General features: G+C 43.9%; 2 protein-coding genes across 2 annotated transcripts; both read left to right on the top strand.

Moving 5' to 3' along the window:
• The first annotated feature begins 4,909 nt into the window (after nt 1-4,909).
• LOC122736155 (testisin-like) lies at nt 4,910-11,903 on the top strand. Its single transcript, XM_043978217.1, has 5 exons — nt 4,910-5,157; nt 5,546-5,708; nt 7,188-7,468; nt 9,698-9,861; nt 10,029-11,903. Exons 1-5 carry the CDS (start codon nt 5,097-5,099, stop codon nt 10,248-10,250), a joined length of 891 nt encoding a protein of 296 aa, XP_043834152.1. The 5' UTR covers nt 4,910-5,096; the 3' UTR covers nt 10,251-11,903.
• Nucleotides 11,904-17,884: 5,981 nt separating this feature from the next.
• On the top strand, nt 17,885-25,261 carry LOC122752873 (serine protease 27-like). The gene is given in 10 exon segments (XM_043999821.1): nt 17,885-17,944; nt 20,339-20,396; nt 21,398-21,514; nt 21,760-21,786; nt 21,963-22,125; nt 22,614-22,896; nt 22,898-22,919; nt 23,996-24,162; nt 24,526-24,792; nt 25,220-25,261. Coding segments are annotated over 10 exon segments (1,206 nt in total).
• Nucleotides 25,262-25,534: the final 273 nt, after the last annotated feature.

Here is a 25,534-nt window from a genome sequence, read left to right as displayed (position 1 = left end):
GGCCTGAAGCGGGGAAGATGGGGCTCTCCCAGGCAAAGACATTTTGCTAAAGATTAATTCAGGTCTCTTGTTTGCTCCAGTGAATGGATGTTTGAAGCCCCTAGGTCCTGGGTTGAGAGTGATTTCATTCGAGGGACAAAGCACTGACTAGGAAGAAGTGGTGATGGGGTTAGGGAGACTGCGGTGTCCTCTCTGACTCATATGCTTGTCTTTCTATCTAATTGCTGTTGGTTAACTATTTTAATTAAAAAAAAATCATGACGATACCAATCCTTACTGTGACTTCCCTGTTGTCCTATCCCTGAGTCTGTCTTCACCAATCATGGCCAAGACAACACCCTTGGCAGGAGACAAGGCCATTCTACATGAAATGGAGAGGTGAAAACTGGCCTGTTCCTGGAGATGTCCACCCCAGGCCTCAACATAGTTTCTGTTACCTCCACCATGGGGACCTCTGACACACAGTGTGCCCACTCCCCATCTTTTTCTGGCTTCCAATGCCACCTGGAGCTAGGAACCAACTCAAGCACAGTAGGAACTTCTGAGCTCTGAGTCTATACTCCCCGTGAGATTGGGTTTGTATGCCCAAGAGTCTTCTGTGGAGGTAACCTGACTGCAGAAGGGTACGTGGAGTCAGAAATAAGGAAAAATGCCAATCACTACATTAAAAGAAAACAAACCCCAAAAAAGACTCAATTTCTTGATAAGTGGAGGCTACATGATTGCATTGGAAAGATCACTGGGCTCTGGAGCCACCAATCATAATTCTGAGGGACCCAGGTTCAAATCCTGCCTCTGATACTACCTGTATAGCCAGGTAATTCATTTAACCTTCCTGGGCCTCAGTTTCCTTATCTGTAAAATGAGGGGACTGAACTGAAAGACCTCTGAGATTCCTTCCAGTTCTGTTTCTATGTTTCATAAATGGTTAAAGTATATAGACAGTTTCCAAAAGAGTTACCCCACATTGTTAATAATCACTTGAAGAAATATTAGCGATACAAATTAAAACAGCTTTGCGGGCCCACTTCACTTCAATGAAATTGGCAGAAATAATTAAAAACAATGGAATTCAATGCTTGTGGGATTATGGAGAAACAGGTACACTCATTCATTACTCATGTATTTGCTAACTTATAGAATTTTTTTTTGCAAAAATAGTTTAAAGCAATGAAATTAAATGCAGGTAGGGCTGTGGAAAAATAGATACACTTATTCATTATTTATGTATTTGCTTACTTATAGAATTTTTTGGAAAGAAACCTAACAACATACTGTAAAAGTAACATAGATAATCACACCCTTCAACCCAAATCCATTTTGCAAATGATACCCTGAAAGTGTTACCAAAAACAAACAACAGAAAAGAGTTATCTGTTCAAATTAGCCAAATTGATTTTGGCTAATTTAATATCAATTCTAAAACCTGGAAGCAACTTTAGTGTCCCAAACAAATTGTGTTTATCAATGAAATAGAATTTTTTAATTCAAGTAATGTGATCAAGTAAGAGGATCATAGTATTAAAGACTTAAAGTTAGACCTTAGAGGCTATCTAATCTAATCTAACCTCCTCATTTTACTAAAAAGGAAACTAAGGCCCAGAGATATTTAGTGATTGGTCTGAAGTCACACAGATAGCAATCTAGCCATGAATCCCAGGCAGCTTGCCATTCCCCCCACAAGTATGTAGCAAAGGGTAAAAGGTGCAGACGAGCAAATTTTGACATTATGTAGGTGGGAGAAATTTCCTACAGAAGAGCTCTTCAAACTTGAAATGAGCTGTCTCCCAGGGGTGTGAGGGATGGTAGATTTTCCCTCATTGGTGGTCTGTAATCAAGGATGATGAAGCAGCCTACTGTAGTAAGTAGGCTTACTTGGTCCTGGAGTCAGGTAGAGTTAAGTTCGAATCTCCCTTCAGATACTTACCAGGATGGTAATCCTGGACAAATCACATGACCTCTCTCAGCCTCAGTTTCTTCATCTTTTTTTTTTTTTTGGTGAGGCAATTGGGGTTAAGTGACTTGCCCAGGGTGACACAGCTAGGAAGTGTCACATGTCTGAGGCTGCATTTGAACTCAGGTCCTCCTGACCCCAGGGCTGGTGCTTTATCCACTGTGCCACCTAGCTGCCCCAGTTTCCTCATCTTTAAAATGGTAATAATAATAGTACCTACCTCAAAGGGTTATTATGAAGATAAACAGAGATAACACATGTAAAGAGCTTCTTGGACATTAAAGTGCTCTCTAATGCTTACTAGCTACATCCACAATACATACAAAGTGTATGGGCAGTCATCTGAGGGGGGAGCCACTAGCAATTGGGGAATGTGAGAAAGGCCTCCTGCCAGGGATGAGATTTAAGCTTAGTCTTTTTGTTCTTTTTTTTTTTAATTTATTTGTTTATTTATTTATTTGGGTGGGGCAATCCGGGTTAAGTGACTTGCCCAGGGTCACACAGCTAGTGTTAAGTGTCTGAAGCCACATTTGAAGTCAAGTCCTTCTGAATCCAGGGCCAGTGCTTTATCCACTAGCGCCACCTAGCTACCACTAAGATTAATCTGAAAGGAAGCCAGGAAAACTAAGGCAGAGGAGAGCGCTTGGCATTTCAGGCATGGGGAATATCCAAAATAAAGGCAAAGGGATAGCCAATGGAATGTCATACTCAAGGAACCAGAGAAGGCCAGTGTGGCCAAATCCTAGCCTTCATAGAGAGTCACTGTAATGAATACTGGAAATGGGGGAAGGGGTCAGGTTCTCAAGAGCTTTAAAGGCCAAGCAGATGGCTTTATCCTGGTGTCCAAAAAGCTATTAAAAACTGTGCAGTGGATAAAGCACCAGCCCTGGAGTCAGGAGGACCTGAGTTCAAATGTGGCCTGAGACACTTGACACTTACTAGCTGTGTGACCCTGGGCAAGTCACTTAACCCTCATTGCCCCGCAAAAGGAAAAAAAAAAAAACCTGTGCATCCCCTTTGACCCAGCAACACTACCACCTACACCCCCAAAGAGATCAAAGGAAAAGGAAAAAGATTCATGTATAAAAATATAGCAGCTTTTTTGTGGTGGCCAAAGAGTTCATAAAAAAGGGAAAAGGACCCACATGTACAAAAATATTTATAACTGCTCTCTCTGTGGTGGCGAAGAATTGGAAATTGAGGGGATGCCTATCAATTGGGGAATGGCTAAACGAGTTTGTGGTATATTAATGTAATGGAATATTATTGTGCTGTAAGAAATGATAAGCAGGCAGATTTCAGAAAGACTTACATGAATTGTTGCTGAGCGAAATGAGCAGAACCAGGAGAACATCGTACACAGTAAGAGCAACATTGTGTAACGATCAACTGTGATAGACTTAATTCTTCTCAGCAATACAATGCTCTAAGATAATTCCAAAGGACTCATGAGGGGAAATGCTCTCCACAACCAGAAAAAAGAACTGTGGAATCTGGATGCAGATTGAACCATAAGGTTCTACTTTTTTGTGGTTTTTTTTCTTTTTTGAGGTTTTTCCCTTTTGTTCTGATTCTTCTTTCACAATATGACTAATGCAGAAACACGTTTAATGTGATTGTACATATAGAACCTATATCAGATTGCCTGCTGTGTTGGGGAGGGGGGAGGGAAGGAGGGAGAAAAATTTGGAACTAGAAATCTTATAAAAACAAATATTGAAAACTATCTCTACCTGTAACCGGAAAATAATAAAATACTTTTATGATTTAAAAAAAAGAATTTGCCTCTTATTTTAATACATTTGATTGGTTGTTTTGTTGACAACTAATAAGTATAAATTTTTAAAATTAAGAATACAGGGGCAGCTAGGTGGCACAGTGGATAGAGCACCGGCCCTGGAGTCAGGAGTACCTGAGTTCAAATCCAGCCTCAGACACTTAACACTTGCTAGCTGTGTGACCTTGGGCAAGTCACTTAACCCCAATTGCCTCACTAAAAAAAACAAAAAACAAAAATTAAGAATACAAACACCAGCCCTTCTCTATACCCTCCTCCAGACCTTCCAAGATGACAAGCCCCTTCTTTAGCACTATCATCAGGTCTTAACATGTCCAGTTTCAGAGCTCCCCCAGGCCTCCTGGGATAGATCTGGACTTCGTGCCTGGCATCAGAAAGACCTAAATTGAAACCCAGCCTCAAACACTTACTAGTTGGGGCAGCTAAGTGGCCTAGTGAATAAAGCCCTGACCCTGGATTCATGAGGACCTGAGTTCAAATCCCACCTCAGACACGTGACACTAGCTGTGTGACCCTGAGCAAGTCACTTAACCCTCACTGCCCCCACCAAAAAATATTACTAGTTGTTTGACCCTGGGCAAATCACTTATCCACTGTTTGCCTCCATTTCCTCAACTATAAAATGGGTATGATAACAGCACCTACCTCCCAAGATTGTTGTGTAAAAGCTCCTAGTACAGTGCCTGGCACATAGTATGCACTCTATAAAGGCTTACTCCTTTCCCCTTTCCCCTTCCCTTGCTCTTATCAGGTTCCTGCTTCAGGAGGAGTTCCACAGACTTTTGGATCTGGGCCCATTTTCAGGGTGGGCAAGCCTGGTGCCCTGCTGACTGCCCTGGGAGGGAGAAAACCTTTTGCCCCCAGCCTCAGAGGGGCAGGACACATCCTGGTTCATCTTACAATGTCGGTGACCTCAGAAGCACTTGATACAGGCATCACTTACACTTTTCACTCTGACCCCATGGGGATAGTGGCCTAAGGTGGGACAGGGCTGACCCAGGCTGGGAGCTTGGGGTTTCGCACTGAAGTCACTAGGCGAGAGCCATACAGAGACAGAGAGATACACAGTGACTGGGGAGTGGAGGGTTGGGGGAGGGGCGGCGTCATCCTGGTCACCCGGCGACCTCTCCTGACTTTTGCTTCGTCCAGCAGCAGGTCCATCCCTGACCCACGTCCTGGGAGCGGGACTAACCGTGATCTTGGACATCGGCCAATGCGAGAACCCTCAAAGGGCTGCTCCAAGGGGGCGCCAGCCCGGGAAGAGTCACAGCGGCCGGCCCCAAAGAGAGGCCGGGAGCCATCCCAGACTTGGAGGGTTGAGACTCGGCCTGGGGCAGGGAGGCCATGAACTGGCTCCGCCCCACACTGCTGCTGCCCCTGCTGCTGGGGCCCCAGGGCTACCCAGGTGGGGAAGGGGATCAGGCCGCAGAGGGGATGAAGAGGGCCTTGGGACCCAGAGCCAGACGGCTCCCCTCTCACCCGGGCCTGCCTCCTTCCCCCAGGGTTTCAGGGGTTGAAATTAAAGAGAGATACGGTGGAAACCCAGACCGCAAAGCCTGATGTGAAAAAGAGGGGTGTGTACCTCTGGGAAGGAAGAGGGCCCAGGGACCCAGGAAAAAACTGATTGGGCCAAACTGAGAAGGGAGTGGGAGGAAGGAGGGGGGACACGGAGGGAGAGGGGAGGAGCATGTGGAGGGGGGCTGCTGGGGGGAGGGGAACAGACGTGGTGAGAAGGAGGGGGAGTTGGGGGGGACGTCGGAATCTTCCCCAATCTCCCTTACCGCTTTTCCAAGTCTGTGGGCAACCGGTGGACTCGGGGCGAATCGTCGGGGGCCAAGACAGCAGTATAAAGAGATGGCCGTGGCAGGCAAGCCTAATATATAAGAACTACCCCCGATGTGGGGGCAGCCTCGTCCACCCCAAATGGGTGCTGACGGCTGCTCATTGCCTCTACAAGTGAGTCCCCCTTCTGAGCTCGGTCTGGCGGGGCAGGGCAGGGCGGTCCGCAGACAAGACCAAGGAGTTGATGGGGCAGGCTTGGAGAGGGAGGAGGGGTAGAACAAGCAAGCTACAGGAAGGGCCGGGACCCCATTCCCTGAGGATACCACGGGGTGGGAAGGTGGGGAGGGTTTACATTAGACAATTTGCTTTTCCATCCCTAGACCTGATGTCCTTTCCCGTCCTTTCTTAATCGCTCATTCCCCAGTCCCTGCTTCATATTTAGCAGGGAATTGAGGGGCTCAGGACATCTGAAAACATAGACAACTAAGTAATAAGACACCCCCCCTTTTTTTTTTTTGGTGAGGCAACTGGGGTTAAGTGACTTGCCCAGGGTCACACAGCTAGTAAGTGTTAAGTGTCTGAGGTCGGATTTGAACTCAGGTACTCCTGAATCCAGGGCTGGTGCTCTATCCACTGCGCCATCTAGCTGCCCCTAAGACCCTTATTAAAAAAAAAAAAAAAAAAGCTGTAGTGTCCAAAAAGCTGCCCATTAAAAATGGAAAAAGAAGTCTTTGGAGTCCCCAGTTTCTGCACCCCTTGCCCCATCCCCCACCCAGCCCCTTCCATCACTGTCCCATTCCAAATTCCTATAATCCCCTGCTTTCAATTAGTTGTCAACTTATCCCCACAAAACACTTAGCTGAGAAAGTTATGGTTATTGAACCTCCCTCCATTATTCTGCTCACTCCATCATTCTCCTTCCTCCACCCTTCCATACTCCCTCCCAACACTCACAAAGGGATATTTGTCTGTCCTTTGGGAACAGTGCCTTGCATCTAGTAAGCACTTAATCAATGCTTATTGAATGAATTCAAGGAGCCAAACCCTTCCAGGCCCAAAGTAGATTTTGAGCAGAAAGGGACCTTAAAGATTACCTAATCCAAACCCTTCATTTCACTGATGAGGAAACAGAGGATGGGGAAAGTTAAGTGACTTGCCCAAGGTCACACAGCCAGTAAATGTCAGAGATGGGATTTCAACTCAGATCATCTGAGTTCATATTTAGCATGCTTTTCATTGTACTAGGTACAATTTCAGGCACTATGACAGGCATGTAGGAAATAAATTTGGGGTAGGAACCTACTAAGGACCTTTCAAATACTAACAGGTGCAGAGTCACCAGCTCTCCCAAAGCATAAGGCCAGCCCTTCTTACATTAAAAGGTCCCTGAGCCCAAAGTTTACCTATAACTCATGGCCATGACAGTCCTCACTGCATCAGTTCTTAGAACTCTCTCCAAGACTCCAGGCTCCTTGTGCTACCTCAGAGAAATCATTTAACTTCTCTGGCCTTCAGTTCCCTCAAAGGTAAAATCAGGGACACAAAGTTATCTCCTATGTCCCTTCCAGTTCTTAATTGTATGAGTTTATGTACGCAACACCCAGTGGCCCTGGGACCATCATGATATCTACTCTCCTCCGTTTCCCCTGTTAGGAGAAGAGAAGCCAGATTTTGGAAGATTCTTCTAGGCTCAACAAGTCTCATACCATCACTATTGAGCTTTAATCGGTTCAGAATTTATTCTGTGACAAAAATTGTCATTCATCCCCACTACTATGGTATGCCACCCAAGGACATCGCCTTGGCAAAGCTGAAGTCATCAGTTCGTTTCAAGGAGAACATCCAGCCCATCTGCCTCCCACCCTCCAGGACGTTCTTTGAGAATGTGACCATGTGCTGGGTGACAGGCTGGGGAGAAACAGAGGAAGACATAAGTGAGGATGGTAGCAAAGGTTATTTTATTGGGTGACCCCTGAGCCTAGCCCCAATCTGCAACAGAATCAGCTCATCTCTCTCCCAAGGCAGACCATCCACTTTGTATTCTCCATGAAGGAAATGCTGAGTTTCATTTCTTATTGACACAAACTTTTGTTTTGTCTTCTTTGGCCCTTTGTTGATATGCCTGATATTCCATTTCCTCCCATTCCTAATAGTAATATTGCCTCACATTTATACAACATATTACAGTCTTCATGACATTCATTTCTTTTGAAGTAAGTAGATGAGACAGATATGATCTTCCTCATTTTACAGATGAACAAACTGAGGCTGAGACATTAAATAGCTTGTACCTAGGGTTCCAGGCAGCTAGGTGGTGCAATGGATAGAGCACCAGAGCTGGAGTCAGAAAGACCCGGGTTCAAATTTGGCCTCAGACACTTGCTAGCTCTGTGACCCTGGGCAACTCACTTCACCCTGTTTGTCTCAAGTTTCCTCATCTGCAAAGGAGCTGGAAAAGGAAATGGCAAACCACTCCAGTATCTTGGCCAAGAAAACCCCCCAGAAAGGAATCACAAACAGTCAGACACAATTGAAAACAACTAAACAACACCCAAACTTCCAAAGCTAGCAAGTGTCAATAACTGAAGCTAGAATCTAGGTCTTCTTTTTTTAATGATAAAAGTATTTTATTATCAACCATACTATTTCTTTTGTTTTTGATGCTGTTGTTTTTTTCTATTTTGAGGTTTTTCATCGTTGCTCTGATTTTTTTCTCTTATAGCATGACTAATGCAGAAATAGGATTAATGTTATTATGTGTATATATATATATACACATAATATGTATATATATATATACATATATAAAACCTATATCAGATTACCTGCTGTCATGGGGAGGGGGGAGGGAGGGGAGGGAGGGAGAAAAATCTGAAATTGGAAAGCTTGTATAAACAAAAGTTGAGAACTATCTTTACATGTAACGGAAAAAAATAAAATACTTTATTAATTTTAAAAAATTAAATTAAATATTAAAAAAAGTATTTTATTATCTTCCAGTTACATGTAAAGATAGTTTTCAACATTTGTTTTTATAAGATTTTTAAGGGGCAGCTAGGTGGCGCAGTGGATAGAGCACCAGTCCTAGAGTCAGGAGGACCTGAGTTCAAATTTGGCCCCAGACACTTGATGCATACTAGCTGTGTGACCCTGGGCAAGTCACTTAACCTTCATTTCCCTGAGCAAAAAACAACAACAAAAGATTTTTAATTCCAAATTTTTTCTCCCTCCCTCCCTTTCCTCCCCCCTCCCCCAGACAGAAAGCAATCTGATATAGGTTACATATGTACAACCACATTAAACATATTTCTGCATTTGTCATGTTGTGAAAGAAGAAGCAGAACACAAGGGAAAAACCTCAATAAAGGAAAAAAAACCCAAAAAGTAGAAACAGTATAGAATCCAGGACTTCTTACCCCTAGTCCCAGTCTTCTTTCCAATGTCCCACACTCCATCAGTAAATGGAAGAACAGATTTTCATAGTCAACAAACTCAAGAGAAAGAGTTCAGTTCTCTTCAAGTTGTTACCACACAATAAAGAATCTGGAAGGAAATGCCTTCCTTTCCCAGAACCTAGGGAAATTTGGAGAATCTGGATGACTAGATAAAAAGGGGAATGGGATACCTTTCCAGTGCCCTTTGAATATGAATGGAATATATAAATTTTGTTATTCCACTCATTTTGTTAAATTTCTAAGTTTGCAAGGTACTTGGAGGAGGGGAGGGGGGTTGGACATAAAGACATGGAAGAGACAGTCTCTGACCTCAGGGATCTCACAATCTCACTGGGGAAGCCAAGACTCAGGCACATGAAAATTTCAAATGGCAATAGCAAGCAATGTGTGGTGATTACCCAGTGTGTAATCCTGAGGAAGGGCTCATTGAGGGGGAGGGGAGGAGGCAGCCAGGGCTGACTGGGGATTGAGGAGAGTATATATTCTAGCCCTAGAGCTAAATGAAGGTTAGTTTGTCCACTGTTTTGAACTTGATAGGCCACATTAGCCTCCAGTGAACATCCACATCTAAGGTTTAACACCCCCACACACACAGTTTCTGGGCTCACTGACCCAAAGCAGGCTGTCTTTATATGTAGTCTATTGAGCTATTATTGTTCTTTGTCCCTCACTTCAGATATAACCTTTTTTTTTTTCCTAAATCCCCAGCACTGAAGAAACCATGGATCTTACAGGAGGTACAAGTACCCCTCATTGACCAAAAGACCTGTAACAACTACTACGAAAAGGCAAAGCCTTATATTAGATTTCCTTTGGTATTTGACGACATGATATGTGCTGGGTTTTCATACGGAAAGAAGGATACCTGCCAGGTAAAGTAGCCAACCAGGACCCATGATGGACATTGATATTCTTTGCTTCCCCTTCAAGTCCCTCCTTTGGACTCAGGAGTCCCCTATGTTGCCCCTTCCCTGTGACCTCTACTCCCTAGGCTTCTAACCATCCTCTTAATAGGATGACTCCATCTGTATTTCTCCAGGGCGACTCCGGGGGACCTTTGGTATGTAAAGTCAATGGGACCTGGCACCAGGCGGGGATCGTGAGCTGGGGAGTGGGTTGTGGCCGTCCCAGCCTTCCTGGTGTCTATACCAATGTCAGTATACACACCAAATGGATCCAAAATGTAATTAATTCCAAAAGCTCTGCTCAGTTTCCAGCTGGTGTCCTCCTCTTCCTCCTTCTTCCTCTCCTGCTGCATTAATCCTGCCTCCCCAAGACCATTCCTCATGAGTCCTGCTTAAGCTTAGACAGGTATCTCCAGGACATGACTTAAAAGCTGGAGTGGGGATCCCAGGATGTTCTCTATGGCTGGCCACTTAAGCAAGGAACCTTGCTTGTTCCAACTGAAAAGATCTTTAAAGGATATTTGAAGATTTTCCGCCCCATGGACAAGAACTTAGAGTTCTAAGTGCCGGGTGTAATCAGGGAGACTGTCCATTCCTCTCTAGTTCCATGTGCTTGCCAATCTGTCTAATGAGGATTGACTGTTTCAATAAAGGGTTTATGTTTTTTTTCATGGCAATGATAATGTTTCCAATAATTCATGTCTTTGGGTTAGGCCTCTGATATCATAACCAAGAGTTTGCCCTTTGAAAAGTAGAGTTGATGAATGAAAACTTCATTTCTAGAACCAAAACTCTAGCTTCTTAGGTCTAGCTCCAGTTTAGGAATTGAGTGCCCCCCCTCAGGCTGTTCCTGTCCCTCACTCTACCCTCTGGAATAAGAAACCTATCAGGTCTAAAGCAGGACGGAATGTTCAATGGTTCCCTAAGGCAGATGGGTGACCACCATCCGTCCCCTGTCGATTCAACGTTTGCATGTCTACGTTTGTACCCTTGTTCCTTATTCCTCTCCCCTCACTTCTAAATAGCTGTCCAGAGGGTTGTTTCCAAGAATATCAGACCCTCTCCCCACCCTCTTCTAAGGAAAGTGGGCTACTCAACTGTGCCTAGCTATGGGAAAGACCTCAGAAGACAGATACAAAAGAGGGCCTTTTGAGTAAAGAAGCTGAAAGATTTACAGAAGACAGGATGCAAGCACAAAGAGATGATGGAATTTGAAGGAGGATATATGGATATTTGTAGGAAAAGGAAATATATGGCTTGTGAGAGAGAAAGTGGGCAAGCGGGGAGGAGTTGAAGATGGGTTAGACAAAGCATAAAGTAAAAACATGAAATTTGAGGATCCCTGTATGGTATCTGGAGTCAGGGTTAGGAATTAGTCCATAGCTCAGTCAAGCATAAGCCTGGTTTCTGGGATGAATAGTGAGTGTATAAACAAGGTTGGGTGTTGAGTTTGTAGCCAAGATTAAATACTATTCCATAGCTGGGGTTAAGGGTCAGTTTGAGGGTAGAAGTTAAACTATGTTTGGGGCCAGGGTTGGTCACTATGGGGTTGTGGTTAAAGTTCAGTCTGTGGTCACCTCAGTGTAACTATGTGGCCTTAATAGGGTAAGTACAGGGTGGGCCAAAAATCATGAAGGGATTTTAATAACTCCTTTATTCCCCAATTGGGAAATGGTCAAAGGATATGAATGGGAAGTTTTCAGATGAAGAAATTAAAGCTATCTACAGCCATATGAAAAAAATGTTCTCAATCACTATTGATTAGAGAAATGGAAATTAAAACTACTCTGAGTTACCATCTCATACCTGTCCAATTGGATAATATGACCAAAAAAAAAGAGAAAATGATAAATGTTGGAGAAGATGTGGGGAGATTGGAATTCTAAAGCATTGTTTCTGGAGTTGTGAACTGATCCAACCATCCTGGAAAGCAATTTGGAACCATGCCCAAAAGGTTATAAAATTGTGCATACCCTTTGACCCAGCAATACCACTACTAGGTCTATATCCCAAAGAGATCATAAAAAAGGGAAAAGGACTCACATGTACAAAAATATTTATAGTTGCTCTTTTTGTGGTGGCAAAGAATTGGAAATTGAGGGGATGCCCATCAATTGGGGAATGGCTGAACAAGTTGTGGTATATGAATGTAATGGAATACTATTGTGCTATAAGAAATGATGAGCAGACAGATTTGAGAAAAATCTGGAGAGACTTACATGAATTGATGCTGAATGAAATGAGTGGAACCAAGAGAACATTGTACACAGTATCAACATTGTGTGATGATCAACTGCGATAAACTTAACTCTTCTCAGCAATACAATGATCCAAGACAATGCCAAAAGACTCATGGTAGAAAATGCTCTCCACATTCAGAAAAAGAACAATGAAGTCTGAATGCAGATTGAAACATATTATTTTCACTTTTGTTGTTGCTTTTTTTGTTGTTTCTTTCTTACCTTTTTTCCCCTTTTGTTCTGATTCTTCTCTTACAACATCACTAATGTGGAAATATGTTTAACATCATCATAATGTATAACCTATATCAGATTGTTTTCTGGCTTTGGGAGAGGGGAAAGAAGGGGAGAGGGAAAAATTTGGAACTCAAAATCTTACAACAATGAATGTTGAAAACTATCTTTACATGTAATTAGAAAAAATAAAATAAAATAGTATTAAATAATAATAACTCCCTTATTTTTTGTTTTTAATTTACAATACCATAGCATCATACACAGTATATATAGGAAATGAATTTACATTCCATGTGAAAAATAAAATCTCATAAATGGTGAAAAAATAATATTTTTATAAAAGTTATCAAAACATTGTGACTTTTGGCCCACACTGTAATATGAGCCTATAGTGGGGATTAAGGATTAAATCTAAGAGCCAGATGAGGTGGACAGTAGTGGCCTAAGGTTAGGAAACTCATCTGTGGTAAAAAAAAAAAAAATGGTCAGTATTGGCCTGGGGTTAAGAGATTCATCTGTGGCCAATTTAGGAAGTCAATTGAGGGCCAGGATTAAAGACTCACTTCAGAACTAGGGATAAAAGCTTAATGTAGGGGCAGCTAGGTGGTACAGTGGATAGTGCACCAGGCTCAGACAGTTGACACTTACTAGCTGTGTGACCTTGGGCAAATCACTTAACCTCAATTGCCTCAAAAAAAAAAAAAAAAGCTTAATGTATTAGAAGGCTTAGATCTCAGTTTGTGATCAGGACTAAGGAATTATTTTGAGTTAAAAGGTCACACTTTGGCCAAAATTAGGAATCAGTCTGGGGTTAAGATTTGACCTCATTCTGGGGCAAGGGCAAGAAGTCTGTGTGATGTTCAGAACTCACTGTTAAATCTATCCTCAGAATTAGGTGCTATGCCCAGGACTGGGGGTTAGTTTTAGGTTAAGTTTTGGAATCAGTCTGAAACGAAGGTGAGGACTCATGTGGGGGCCAGTCTTAGGAGTTCTGCCAGGAAGAATCAGTTTGTGGTTAGGCTAAGGATGCTGTCTAATAGCAATAGCCTTAAGAAATTCATGAACCTGCTGACATTAAAGAGAACCCTGAGATGTTCTCAGAGAGCAATCAAATGGGGCAGCATTCTCAAACAGTAAAAGAGCTACAAAAACGAGGCCTCATCCACAAGGGTACCTTTTCCCAACCCAAGGAGAAAGAGAGATTCCCCTGCCCCCCATTTCTCTGTTTTACCCATACCTCATTTAATTCTCAAGTCTCAGGTCTCAATCATCCTATCCCAATACATCATCCCTTATGGAAGAAATTGAAAAGTGAAATGAATAGAAAATACTTAGTACCCTGAAGCTATGAGCTGTCAAATATCTTCTCTTCTGTCTTAAGTCCTTTGCCTTAAAGTCATCCAGGATCCTTCAACAAATTCTTGACACTCCAGCGGGGAATCTCTCTGTCTCCTGGAAGGAGTGGAGCCTTTCATAAGGTTTATCACATACCTCTGGTTCAGATTTCTCTCATACCTAGGCAAAGCGTGTTCATCCCCTGAATGCCTCTCCCCTTGGGGTTTCATGACACTTCTCTCTCTTAATTCAGCTCTTACCTGTCCATCCACTCCTCAATGTCCTGTATTGGATCATTGGATCATCATCAGCGTCCTGTTCTCTCTCTCTCTCTCCTCTTCTCTCTTCCTTCTCTCTTTCTCTCTCTCCCTTCCTGTCTCGCCTTTTTCTGTCTTACTCTCCCTCCCTCTCTCCTCCTGTCTTTTTTCCTCCCTCTTTCTAGATGTTTTTCTTCCTCTCTTTTTATCTCTGTGTATCTCTCTCATGCTCTCTCTTCCTCTTTCTCTATGTCTCTCTCTCTCCTCTCACATTTTCCTCTCTCCCTCTTTCCTTCTCTCTGAAAGGGGAATATCCAGGCAACTAGGAAATCCATTGGCCACTGGCTGCTGGAATCAGTCACAGACTTCATTGGAGGTGTAGTAGCTGACAAGAGAGAAAGCCCTTGCAGACAGAGATGGAACACAGTCCCCTGAGGATGGCAGTAGCTTCAGAGATTGTGACAACTAATAGCAGAAAAAGATGTTTGCTACGGACTCTAAGAAGACACTGATCCTGTGAGCCTCCTAGAAAAGTACAGTTAAGGAAAAGCTGAGGCAAGAATTCCATAAAGGAAGAAAAGCAGCCCTGGGGTCAGAAGATGGAAAATACCCATTTGCCACGTGTATACCTTACACATTTGTGCCCTTTGAATTCTTTACTAGTGTTTGGGTACCCTTTGGATTACTCACCAGTGTAGCAGGTTGGACTAGGTAATAAAGAACCAAACAACTGAAGTGTAAGTTCAGATGAATATGATCAGAAACAACCTACTCCACATCTCTCAGGGAAATTTGTTTTCTTTGCGGACAGTAGGACAATGGGCATGATGAGGCAGCACTTCTTTCACTCTCCTATCTTCAAGAGGGGCCCTGGCCTAAAATTATATCAATTTTTTAAATAATAAACATTTTTATTTATAGTTTGGGGTTCCAATTTTTATCCCTTTTTCCCTCCCCTCTCCTTCTCCCTCCCTGAGGCAGCAAACAATCAGATATGTGTTATACATTATGATTAGGTAAAACATTACCATATTTGTCATTTTGTACAAGAAAACTTGATTAAAAGAAAGTGAAAAATAGCATGCTTCAGTTTGTTCCATTGATATCAGTTCTTTCTTTGGAGGTAGATAATATGTTTCATCAATAGTTCTTTGGGATTGTCTTGGATCATTGTATTGTTGAGAATACTCAAGTCATTCACAGTTCTTCATCAAAAAATATTGCTGTCGGGGCAGCTAGATGGTGCAGTGGATAGAGCACCAGCCCTGGATTCAGGAGGACCTGAGTTCAAATCCGGCCTCAGACACTTGACACTTACTAGCTATGTGACCTTGGGCAAGTCACTTAACCCCAGTTGCCCTGCAATAAAAAAAATTTTTAAATAAAAACATTGCTGTCTCTGTGCACAATGTTCTCTTGGTTCTGCTAACTTCACTATACATCAGTTCATACAAGTCTTTCCAAGTCTTTCTGAAGTCATCTTGCTTGTCATTTCTTATAGCACAATAATATTCCATTACCATCAATATATCTCTTTTACACACCAGATATTTGCATTCAGGGTTATGATGCTTTTAGGGGCTTTAGAACAAAAGCCTTTTTCCCTAGTTGCTCCAGATTGGAAACAGTAACAGCTTCATCTTGGCCAGTTTAGCTCTCATCCCACCAAATGTTTGGTACACAAAAAGACAATCACAGACTGCAAGCAAGCATGTATAAAACAAGCAGTTTAAAAAAAAAAAAAGTTGTAAGCTGGGTTTCTCTGGGAATATACCATTCTAACACGGAGATGCCTTTGAGGGGACTTTTGTGAGCATCTCCAGTTTTTGCTTCCTACCACGTGGATGGGGGTAACCTCCTTTGATTGGCTGCCTTTCACCCTCTTTCCCATCATCTTTTAGGCTGTGTTCTTTTTGGTAACTCTGATCTACTGCACCCATTGTGGATGCCATGAACCTAACCATTGAGAAGGGAAAGAACAAAACATCCTTTCTTGACTCCCCCTCTTTTAACCCCAGCTCAAGAAGTGGGTCTGGTGACGTTTCTTTCTGTCCTGGGTGATTTGTATTTCGTTTTTGGTGTCAAAGGTGATCCCCACAGGACCAGGCGTCTGAGCCATGGTGACCTCGGAGCCAGGATTACAGGTGAGGTGGTACGACCAGCCCTCCCGTTAACCCTGAGAAACCAGGATGCCTGGGACTTCAAGCCTGAGGGGAAGTTTGGGACTTGAACCTGGGATTGTACTCTATAGGAGCTAAACTCTGAACCCAATCCTCTTCCCCTCCCCAGAGACTGAAGTGGTGCAGGAAAGGAGAATTCTGCCTCTTACAAATTGGGGGAGTTTGTCTATTTGTGATTATACCTTTGTAAACAGCTCCTGTGTTCCACAGAAATCGGGGGAAGTCACACCAATTAATTTAGATGATAGACTATACAAGAATAAAGGGTCCCTACAACTGTGCAGTTCAAACAAGGAGAGAATAATCCCACCCTGAGAAGTCCTTTTAGCAATGCCCTGGGAATCAAGGGACATTTTGGGGTATCAACTTTAGCCACATGCCCCTGGCTCTGAGGAGGTCTTCTGTTCACTATTCAAAGTCCATGCCTGGGGCAGCTAGGTGATGCAGTGGATAAAGCACTGGCCCTGGAGTCAAGAGGACCTGAGTTCAAATCTGGCCTCAAGACACTTGACACTTACTAGCTGTGTGACCCTGGGCAAGTCACTTAACCTTCATTGCCCTGCAAAATCAAAAACAAAGCAAAACAAAAAAAAAAAAAAAAACAATCCCAAAGTCCATGCCTTCTCTCCCTCTGCACTTTGTTTTCTCTTTCTCAATCCTAAATCCCATCTTGAATACACATCACCGGACTAACCTTCAGGGAACTTCCCCAAATTCACCTAGAGAGCCAGAGGCCCTGACAGAGAAGGTAATGGAGAAGTCGGAGAGAATTAGATTTATAGATTGCTATAGGAACCTTCATAGTCTTCTAATACACCATTAACACCCTTAGGACAGTCTTGTGAGGCAGGTAAGGCAGGGTATGATTATCTCCATTTCACAGATAAGAAAACTGAGTCTCAACCTCAGTTCCCCAGATAGCAGGTTTCAGAGCTAGAGTTCAAATCAAAGTCTCCCAAACCCATGTCTTTTTTTCCTTAATCCAAGTTATTAGATCATAAAGCTGGGAATTGACAAGCGTATTTGTCATCTATTCTAATTCATGTCCTTTCCAGTCATGGCCTTGTTAGCCTGAGCCCTTCAGGACATTACCACCCTATACTACCCCAGCACTAGGAGAAGCCCCCCTGGACAGGAGGAGGTGGGATGGTGGTGATAGTGGTTGTTTTTGAAGAGGCGTATAGGGTGTTCAGGAAGGACTAGCCCCTCTGGTGAGAGATCGAGCTGAGCCCTTTTCAGGACTGCTCATCTACCCCTGGTGTCTACTGTAAGGGTCTAAAATTCTAGCTAAACTATCTAAAATCTAATGTGTGGTCGCCAATAAATTATAAGCTTTAGCAAGAGTATTTAAATGTTTTAGTATTTATTAAAGAGCATTAGGATGAGAGAGAAAGGTAAAAATCTAACTATTTCTAAGAGACCCCATCCTCTGACCCACCATGGCGAGGTCAGGAACCAAAAAAGAGAGACAGAACCCCTCTACCAGCATCAGCTTCCTACTTCATGTCCCCCTCCCAGAAATGGGAGGCTCCTCAAGTTGATTGGCTGGTAGCCTTGATAGACAGTACCCACGAGCTAATGTCACTTCCTGTCGCTAAGGACCTTGACCACATGGCTTGCCCTCAGAGGCCTTTACCTCATGGCAGAGCTTTTCTACAGTAAGTCTCCAGCAGGTGGCGTCATTCCAATCGTTACACTACCTGGCACTAAACTCTCACCTATGGGTCCAAGAAGCTGTAGCATGCCGAGTGGCCACGCCCCAGTAAAGGGTCTGGGCAGAGAGGCTAGAACTAGGTCAACGGTAACCAACAGGCCTCAAAATCAACGGTGACTTAGGGGGATGTCTACCCCAAGCATGTGAAGACTTCCCCCAGCAGAATGGGTGAATGAGAGCAATTTGTTTTAATGACCATGAAGGTGGCTGAAGCAAGCTCTGTGGAGAGCTTAGAGCTTGGTGAGATATCAGATGCCAGGGCATCACCACTCATCCTGACTTTGTCTTGCCACTGGTCTTCAATGACTCTAGAAAGCGGAGTGAGGCTGATGACTTCAAGCCAGTCGGCTTCACTGAAATCCAATTCAAACACAATCCAAGACATCTCCCCATGAAGTCACTGGTCCTTTTCAAAAATAACAAGCACTGGGGGCAGCTAGGTGGCGCAGTGGATAGAGCACCGGCCCTGGATTCAGGAGGACCTGAGTTCAAATTCGGCCTCAGACACTTGACACTTACTAGTTGTGTGACCCTGGGCAAGTCATTTAACTCTCATTGCCCCGCAAAATAAAATAAAATTAAAATAACAACCACTAACACCACCACCCCAACTCCCCCTACCCAGAGGGTCTCCTGGGGTTCCTTCCAGAAGGTCTGCTGTGCTCTGACCCTTCTCTGATTTCTTTCTTCAAACAAGAGAGCCTTCACTAGGTGAGGTTGTTCTCATCCAGTCTGATCAGTTTGCCTGACACTGTTGTGCGTCTCCTCAGCTCTGTCCCTCATCAGCCTCTGACAGAGAGGCCTTCCTCCCTGCCTTTCCCAGGCCTTTTCCCTTATCCCTCCCACCCTTCACTAACCATGGTGAATTTTAAATCTGAGGGGCTGTGCAGTGGATAAAGCACCGGCCCTGGATTCAGGAGTACCTGAGTTCAAATCCGGCCTCAGACGCTTGACACTTACTAGCTGTGTGACCCTGGGCAAGTCACTTAACCCCCATTGCCCCGGAAAAAAAAAAAATTAAATCTAAGTCAGTCTGTAAGACCCTCCCCAGCAAAGAGGAAGACAGAAGGAGAAAGACTTGGGGTTTTTTTGTTTTTTGTTTTTGTTTTTTGTTTTTTTAGTGAGGCAATTGGGGTTAAGTGACTTGCCCAGGGTCACACAGCTAGTAAGTGTTAAGTGTCTGAGGCCGGATTTGAACTCAGGTACTCCTGACTCCAGGGCCAGTGCTCTATCCACTGTGCCACCTAGCCGCCCCGAGAAAGACTTGTTAAAGGTTAAAGGTTGTTAAAGGAACCTTAAAAATCTTAACTCTTTTTCTACCATCGACCCCTTTAAGCATCCGAGGAAGCCCTGGACTCCTCTGAATAATGTTTTTAAAAGCATACAATAAGATGCATAGGACTACAATGGGAAAAGGAAGGGGAACAAGTGTTAACTATTAAGGAGGAACAAGTATTATTTATTAAGTACCTACTATATGCCAGACATGGTGCTGAGCATTTTACAAATATTATCTCATTTGATCCTCACAATAACCCTGGGAAGGAGGTGCTATTATTATTCTCATTTTGCAAATGAGGAAACTGAGGCAAGCAAGAGTTAAGTGACATGTCTAGCATCACACAGCCAGTAAGTAACTGAAGCTGAATTCAGGTCTTCATGACCACGCCCAGTGCTCTCTCCACTTGAACACCTAAAAACTCCTGACCTAGTCCAATTGTTGGTGTTCAGTCATTTCAGTCGTGTCCGACTCTTCGTGAACCCATTTGGGGTTTTCTTGGCAAAGATACTGCGGTGGTTTGTCATTTCCTTCTCTAGCTCATTTTACAGATGAGGAAACTGAGGCAAACAGGGTTAAGTGACCTGCCTAGGGTCACACAGCTAGTAAGTGTCTAGAATCTACTGCGACACCTAGCTGCAATAGTGCAATACTCTCATCTTACAGAAGAGGAAATCGAGGTCCAAAAGTGACTTGTCCAAGGTCACACAACTAGCTAGTGAGAGATCCAGAATTCCAAACAGCGTCTTGTCACTCTCATTCAAAGTTTTCTCCAAGACGTCAGAAGATACAAACCTAGGGCAAGGGAGAGCTTGGGCAGGATAACCATTTCACAAGCAGCTCCTGCAGGACTAAAAAAGGAGAAAAGAACTGAGAATATAAATAAAAATAACAACATTTATATAGCGCTTACTACGTGCCAGGCACTATGCTGATCTAATTTTTTTTTTTTAGTGAGGCAACTGGGGTTAAGTGACTTGCCCAGGGTCACACAGCTGTGCTGATCTAATTTTGCAACCATTATCTCATGTCATCCTCACAGCAACCCTGGGAGATGGGAGCTATCATCATTCCCATTTTACAGTTGAGGAAACTGAGGCAAGCAGAGGAGAAGTGACTTGCCCCAAGTAGCAAGGAGGTCAGAGCTCAGAGCTGAAGCCCAAACCATGATCCCTCTCCTAGGTTTTCTTTCCTTTCTGTAGGCTCACACCCTAGATGTGCGGGCAGGCATGGCTACGTCTCTCTACGCACCCAAGTCAGGCAGGGACAGCCTTCTGTTATCCCTCCTCCCATCAGGGTTTACATACTCTGGACTAGCTACTGGGGGACAGCCCCAGGGTCCAAGCCACATTTCTCACCCCATCCAGTCCAGCAGGCCAGCTCCACCCACTTTCCCCTGGGTTCAAAGTCAGGTTGTTTTATCGTCCCCTGGGGAGGGACCCCCCTCCTTCCAATGTCACATTATGTCACAAGAACTTTACAGGTACAGTTAATGTAACACATAAATTCCTTAAACTGTAAGGGTAGGTGGAGGAGGAAGAAAAAAAAAAAAAAGACCAACCAAATGTTTTTAAAAATACACAGAAGAGCACACAGAAAGGGCGATTTTAACTACCTTGTTAAATCTACTTATAATGATCTTTATAATTATATATAATTATGTATAAGTTATAGACATGCATATGATATTATTATAGAATAGTGATAACAATATATTGCATAATATATAAAATGATAATATATTATCATCAAGCATATATATGTAATAGTGGATACATATTTAATACATTAATAGATATCCTATCCTAGATAAACATAAAATATCTGTATTTTAAAATAAATCTACATACATCTAAATATAATATTTAATATTTTAAATATCTTTTATATATGTCTAGTGGATAAACACAAGTTCTTGGGTTCACATGCAATCTTCTCTTTTTTTCATTCTTGAACACTGAAATGTTTGTGAAGTTCCTAATAAAAGTTTAAATGGGGTGGGGGGTGGGATCCAGAGGGGCTGGGCTGGTTCACAACATGCAGGGAGGCAGCAGAGCTAGGCTAGGGACCTTTGACACAAGGAAGGAGGGGAGAAAGGAAAGGAGCTTGATTCAGCCTAGGCACAGTTCCGAATATCTACAAGGGTTGCCAGCCTCTCTAAGAATCTCTAGCCACTGTGTAGCGGGAGGAGGAAGAGGAAACAGTGGGGGAAGATTCCAGTCACCTGCCCCCAGCAGGCTGAGCAGAGACTGTAACTACAGGAGCCGAAGCTGAGAGTCCTGCCCCCTGCCCTCACCGCCCCTTCCCAAGCTGGAAGACCATGTGCTGGGCCAGCCTAGCCCTCCTGCTACCCCTCCTAGTGGGGGCCCTGGGATACAGTGAGGCCGTGGGGACTGGGGGCTGGGGTGGGGGGAATGTCTGAAGAGGGAGAGGACAGCCCAGGAGCTGTAGGGGTAGCGGGTGGGGGTGCTTAGAGCTGACATCCTCAAGGCTGAAGTGGAGGGGGTGAGAGGAGTAAGAGGAGAAGGAGGAGGAGGAGGGGTGTTGGGTGTCAGCCTATAGAAATGCCTATTCCCAGTCATTCTCCCCAGAGTTTCATCTTCTCTCTGTTTCCTTCCCTCAGATATTAAAGGGTTAAATATGAAGGAAGGTAAGCCACTCATCCCTTTGGCTGGGTAGGGGGAGGGTAGAAATGGGTGGGACACCTAAGGCCAAGCTTGGAGTGGAAGTAATATATATAGTAATACCATATATATAGTAATCTAATATAGTAATATATAGGTAGATTGCATGAATCCCTCCAATCTCCTTTGCCTCTCCTCAAAGTCTGTGGTCGACCCCACGTCTCAGAGAGAATCCTTGAGGGCCTGGACACATCCCTGCTCAGGTGGCCGTGGCAGGCCAAGCTCGTCTATAAGACCAGTTATTGGTGTGGGGCCACCCTCATCTCACCAAACTGGGTGCTAACAGCTGCCCACTGCTTCCGCAAGTGAGTGTTCATTTTGGGCAAGGGGACATAGGATCACACTCAAGGTGAGCAGAGAATAAGAGCCTTTGGACCCCTCTACTCCCTTATGGTACATGGTGGGGAGAGGGGGATAGGATAGGGAAAGAGAGAGGGTGGCTATTAACGTCTTTGTCTCTGGATCTGATGCCCATCCCTGACTCACTCTATTCCTCCAGTCCCTGTCTCCAATACTTAGGAACTCTGCACATTTTAACTGAACTAATTAATTGCCCCCTACTCAGGATAACCCCCGGGCTCCCTAAGAATAATAACAAGACCTCACATTCTCTAAAAAGTCCACAGGACCAGAATGAACCATTCCTTTGGCCTTTTAGTCCCAGGAATATTCATTCTCCTAGCCTCAAGGACACTCACTCCTCCCTGACTCCTCCCCAGCCCCAGTAACAAAGTTCCATAGACTCAGCATCTTCTGAAGTCATTACAACCTCTCTTGCCTTTCTTCTCTACAGTCAAACAAAAAATCCCCAGTTCTGGAAGGTTCAGCTGGGATCCAAGAGAATCAGACCCCATCAGCTAAATGCTAACCAGTTTTACCACCGACCTTTGTCAAAAATCGTCCTATACCCTTACTACAAAAGACAACCATCCAAGGACATCGCTCTAGCAAAGATGAGCTCCCCGATACCTTTCAGGAAGACTATCCAGCCCATTTGTCTCCCAACTTCTTTGGGAGAGTTTCAGAATGTGACCTCGTGCTGGGTGACTGGCTGGGGAAGAAGGCTGGAGGGACAATGTGAGAATGAGTAAGAGGGACTGTTGTTATTAAGAATAAAACCATGTGGGGACAGCTAGGTGACACAGTGGATAAAGCACAGGCCCTGGATTCAGGAGGACCTAAGTTCAAATCTGGCCTCAGACACTTGACACTTACTAGCTGTGTGACCTGGGCGAGTCACTTAACCCCAGTTGCCTCACCCCCCCGCCCCCCAAAAAAAGACTAAAATCATGCGTTTCTACAGCTCCTTTTAAAGAGCAGTTTCACAGCCCTTTCTCTCATTTGAGCCTGCAGTAAGTAACCTAAGAAATTGAGACCCAGAGGCGTTCCACAGTTTTTATCCAGTCCTAAAGCCAGTAAGTGAGAGAACAGGGAGGGTCAGAGGGACCAAAAGTTAGCTTGAAAATAGTCTCACTTTAAGAGGAAGGACAGGAGGGATAAAATGTGATCAGAGAGAGACATTCGGGAGTTCAAAGTCATGGAGGTATGGATGAAGATAAAATCTAAGGTGTGGCCATCCTAGGAGACTAGAGATGTATAAATATGTTGGAAGGTGTAGGGGTGATAAGAGGAACCCCTAGTCTGCTGGATTGGGGCATCTCCCACAGAACTGGACATGTGCTCCTAAATGTAAGGATTTTAGAGCAGACTTTTACAACTTATTAGATATTGATGGTGACACCTCAAAAGGATGTTGGTATTTTGTTTGATACATTTAAAAACATGATAAAAAGAGTTAAGAACCTCTGCTCTGGACAAACTATAAAAAGAAGTTATGGGGCAGCTAGGTGGCGCAGTAGATAGAGCACTGGCCCTGGATTCAGAAGCACCTGAATTCAAATCCAACCTCAGACACTTAACACTTACTAGCTGTGTGACCCTGAGCAAGTCACTTAACCCCCAATTGCCTCACCAAAAAAAAAAAAAGTTAATTTATACAGTGTTTTATGTTACTTCAACTCTACCCTTTTGCAAATGTTCAAGATCAAGGTTTTGCCACTTAATTTCTTGGTTCCCCTCCATAGAGCCAGACACTTCTGCATGTTATTCTTTGAATTTGCTCTTCTCCATACCTAATTCCAACCATGGTTTTCCCTCCTTTTCCTACATCATTAGGGTTGAAGAGACAAAGGGGCCTGCAGGAAATAGAAGTGCCCCTCATCAACCAAAAGACCTGTGACATCTATTATCAGGAGAGATTAGGCACTTCCAGTCAGGTGGGCCTAGGGTTTGATGACATGTTCTGTGCTGGCTTTTCAAGTGGCAAGAGAGACACCTGCCAGGTGAGGCGTCACAATTAGATTAAAAATTTGACTCTGTTTGACCTCTCCAAATTCCCACTGGGATTCCTAAATTGGACCCAGGAGTCCCCCTGTCAACCCAACCACCACCGCCACATATTCTAGGCCCTTTTCCCTCTCAGCTCAAACCCATGAACCTTTTTTAAAAATTATACCCAGGGGGCAGCTAGGTGGCGCAGTGGATAGAGCACCGGCCCTGGATTCAGGAGGACCTGAGTTCAAATCCGGCCTCAGACACTTAACACTTACTAGCTGTGTGACCCTGGGCAAGTCACTTAACCCCAATTGCCTCACTTAAAAAAAAAAATTATACCCATCCCCTTATCTATCTCATTCTTCTTGCAGGGTGACTCCGGAGGGCCCTTGTCCTGTAAGGTTAATGGTACCTGGCGTCAGGCTGGGATTGTGATCTGGGAACTAGGTTGTGACAGTGCTAACCTGCCTGGTGTCTATACCAACGTCAGCATCTACACGCCCTGGATCCTAAAGACCATCAACTCGAGTACCCCTGGCCTCCATCCCTCAGGGATCTTCTGCACTCTCCCACTGCTGCTACCTTGGATTTTCTTAGGCTTCTTTAGTTCATTTCTTATGGATCCTAGTCAAAGTTTGGTAAGCGTGGCTAAGCAAAAGGACTCTCCCCAGGGCTGGACACTGTGGCAAAGATTAGGTCAGAGTCCTTACTTGTCCCATTAAAATGATATTTGAAGACACTCCCCAACCCCACCCCAATGCACCTAAGGAGGGTAGCACATTAGGAACAGGCAATTAAATTGTAGGAAGAGTTGGGGATGGGGGTCAGAAAAACTTTGAGATTCTTTGTGCCCTTAAAAGCTCCTTTCTTTGTTTACCATGGATTGACTTTAACAATAAAGCTTGGTGGTTTTTTTTCAAGGCAATATGGTTTCTTTTAAAAGGGTTTCTCTGTTGGTCTGTCCCCAATCGTGGCTTGGCAGAAGAGAGCAGTAAAGGTAAATGTTTTAGTTTTCCCAAGAACGCTGGCCCCCAGTCACCCCTCAGCTCCCTTCTCTCTTCACAGTTGAGATTGCTTGAGGGGCTCATTCTCCTTATGTCGCTGTGATCCTCATTACCTTTCGAACCAGAATCTAAATAGTCTCAAGCATAGTATAAGATGAGAGGGCTCCAATTCACAAAATCACAGGCTTAAATAATTGGAAAGATGTCCTCCATCCCTTGTTTATATGCTAAAGACCCGATCTCATTACCCTTTGCTTGCCCCTGTTCTGAATCACTACTGAAGAGTTCATTTTCAAAGATCCTGACATGTTTCCTCACTCTTTTCAAAGAGCACTTGGCTACTGGTTTATGTTGAGGGGTAGGTTGAGACAGGGCT

The sequence above is a fragment of the Dromiciops gliroides genome, chromosome 1 (assembly GCF_019393635.1).
Source record: "Dromiciops gliroides isolate mDroGli1 chromosome 1, mDroGli1.pri, whole genome shotgun sequence".
Classification (NCBI taxonomy): Eukaryota; Metazoa; Chordata; class Mammalia; order Microbiotheria; family Microbiotheriidae; genus Dromiciops; species Dromiciops gliroides.
This window is presented reverse-complemented; position numbering and strand designations above follow the sequence as displayed.

Bases quoted from the DNA above. Each gene is read 5' to 3' on its own strand.
- LOC122736155 (XM_043978217.1), top strand. From the start codon at position 5,097: ATGAACTGGCTCCGCCCCACACTGCTGCTGCCCCTGCTGCTGGGGCCC. The intron at 5,158-5,545 runs GTGGGGAAGGGG...CGCTTTTCCAAG, and splicing joins GGGGCCCCAGGGCTACCCAG to TCTGTGGGCAACCGGTGGAC. The intron at 5,709-7,187 runs GTGAGTCCCCCT...TTCCCCTGTTAG, and splicing joins GCTGCTCATTGCCTCTACAA to GAGAAGAGAAGCCAGATTTT.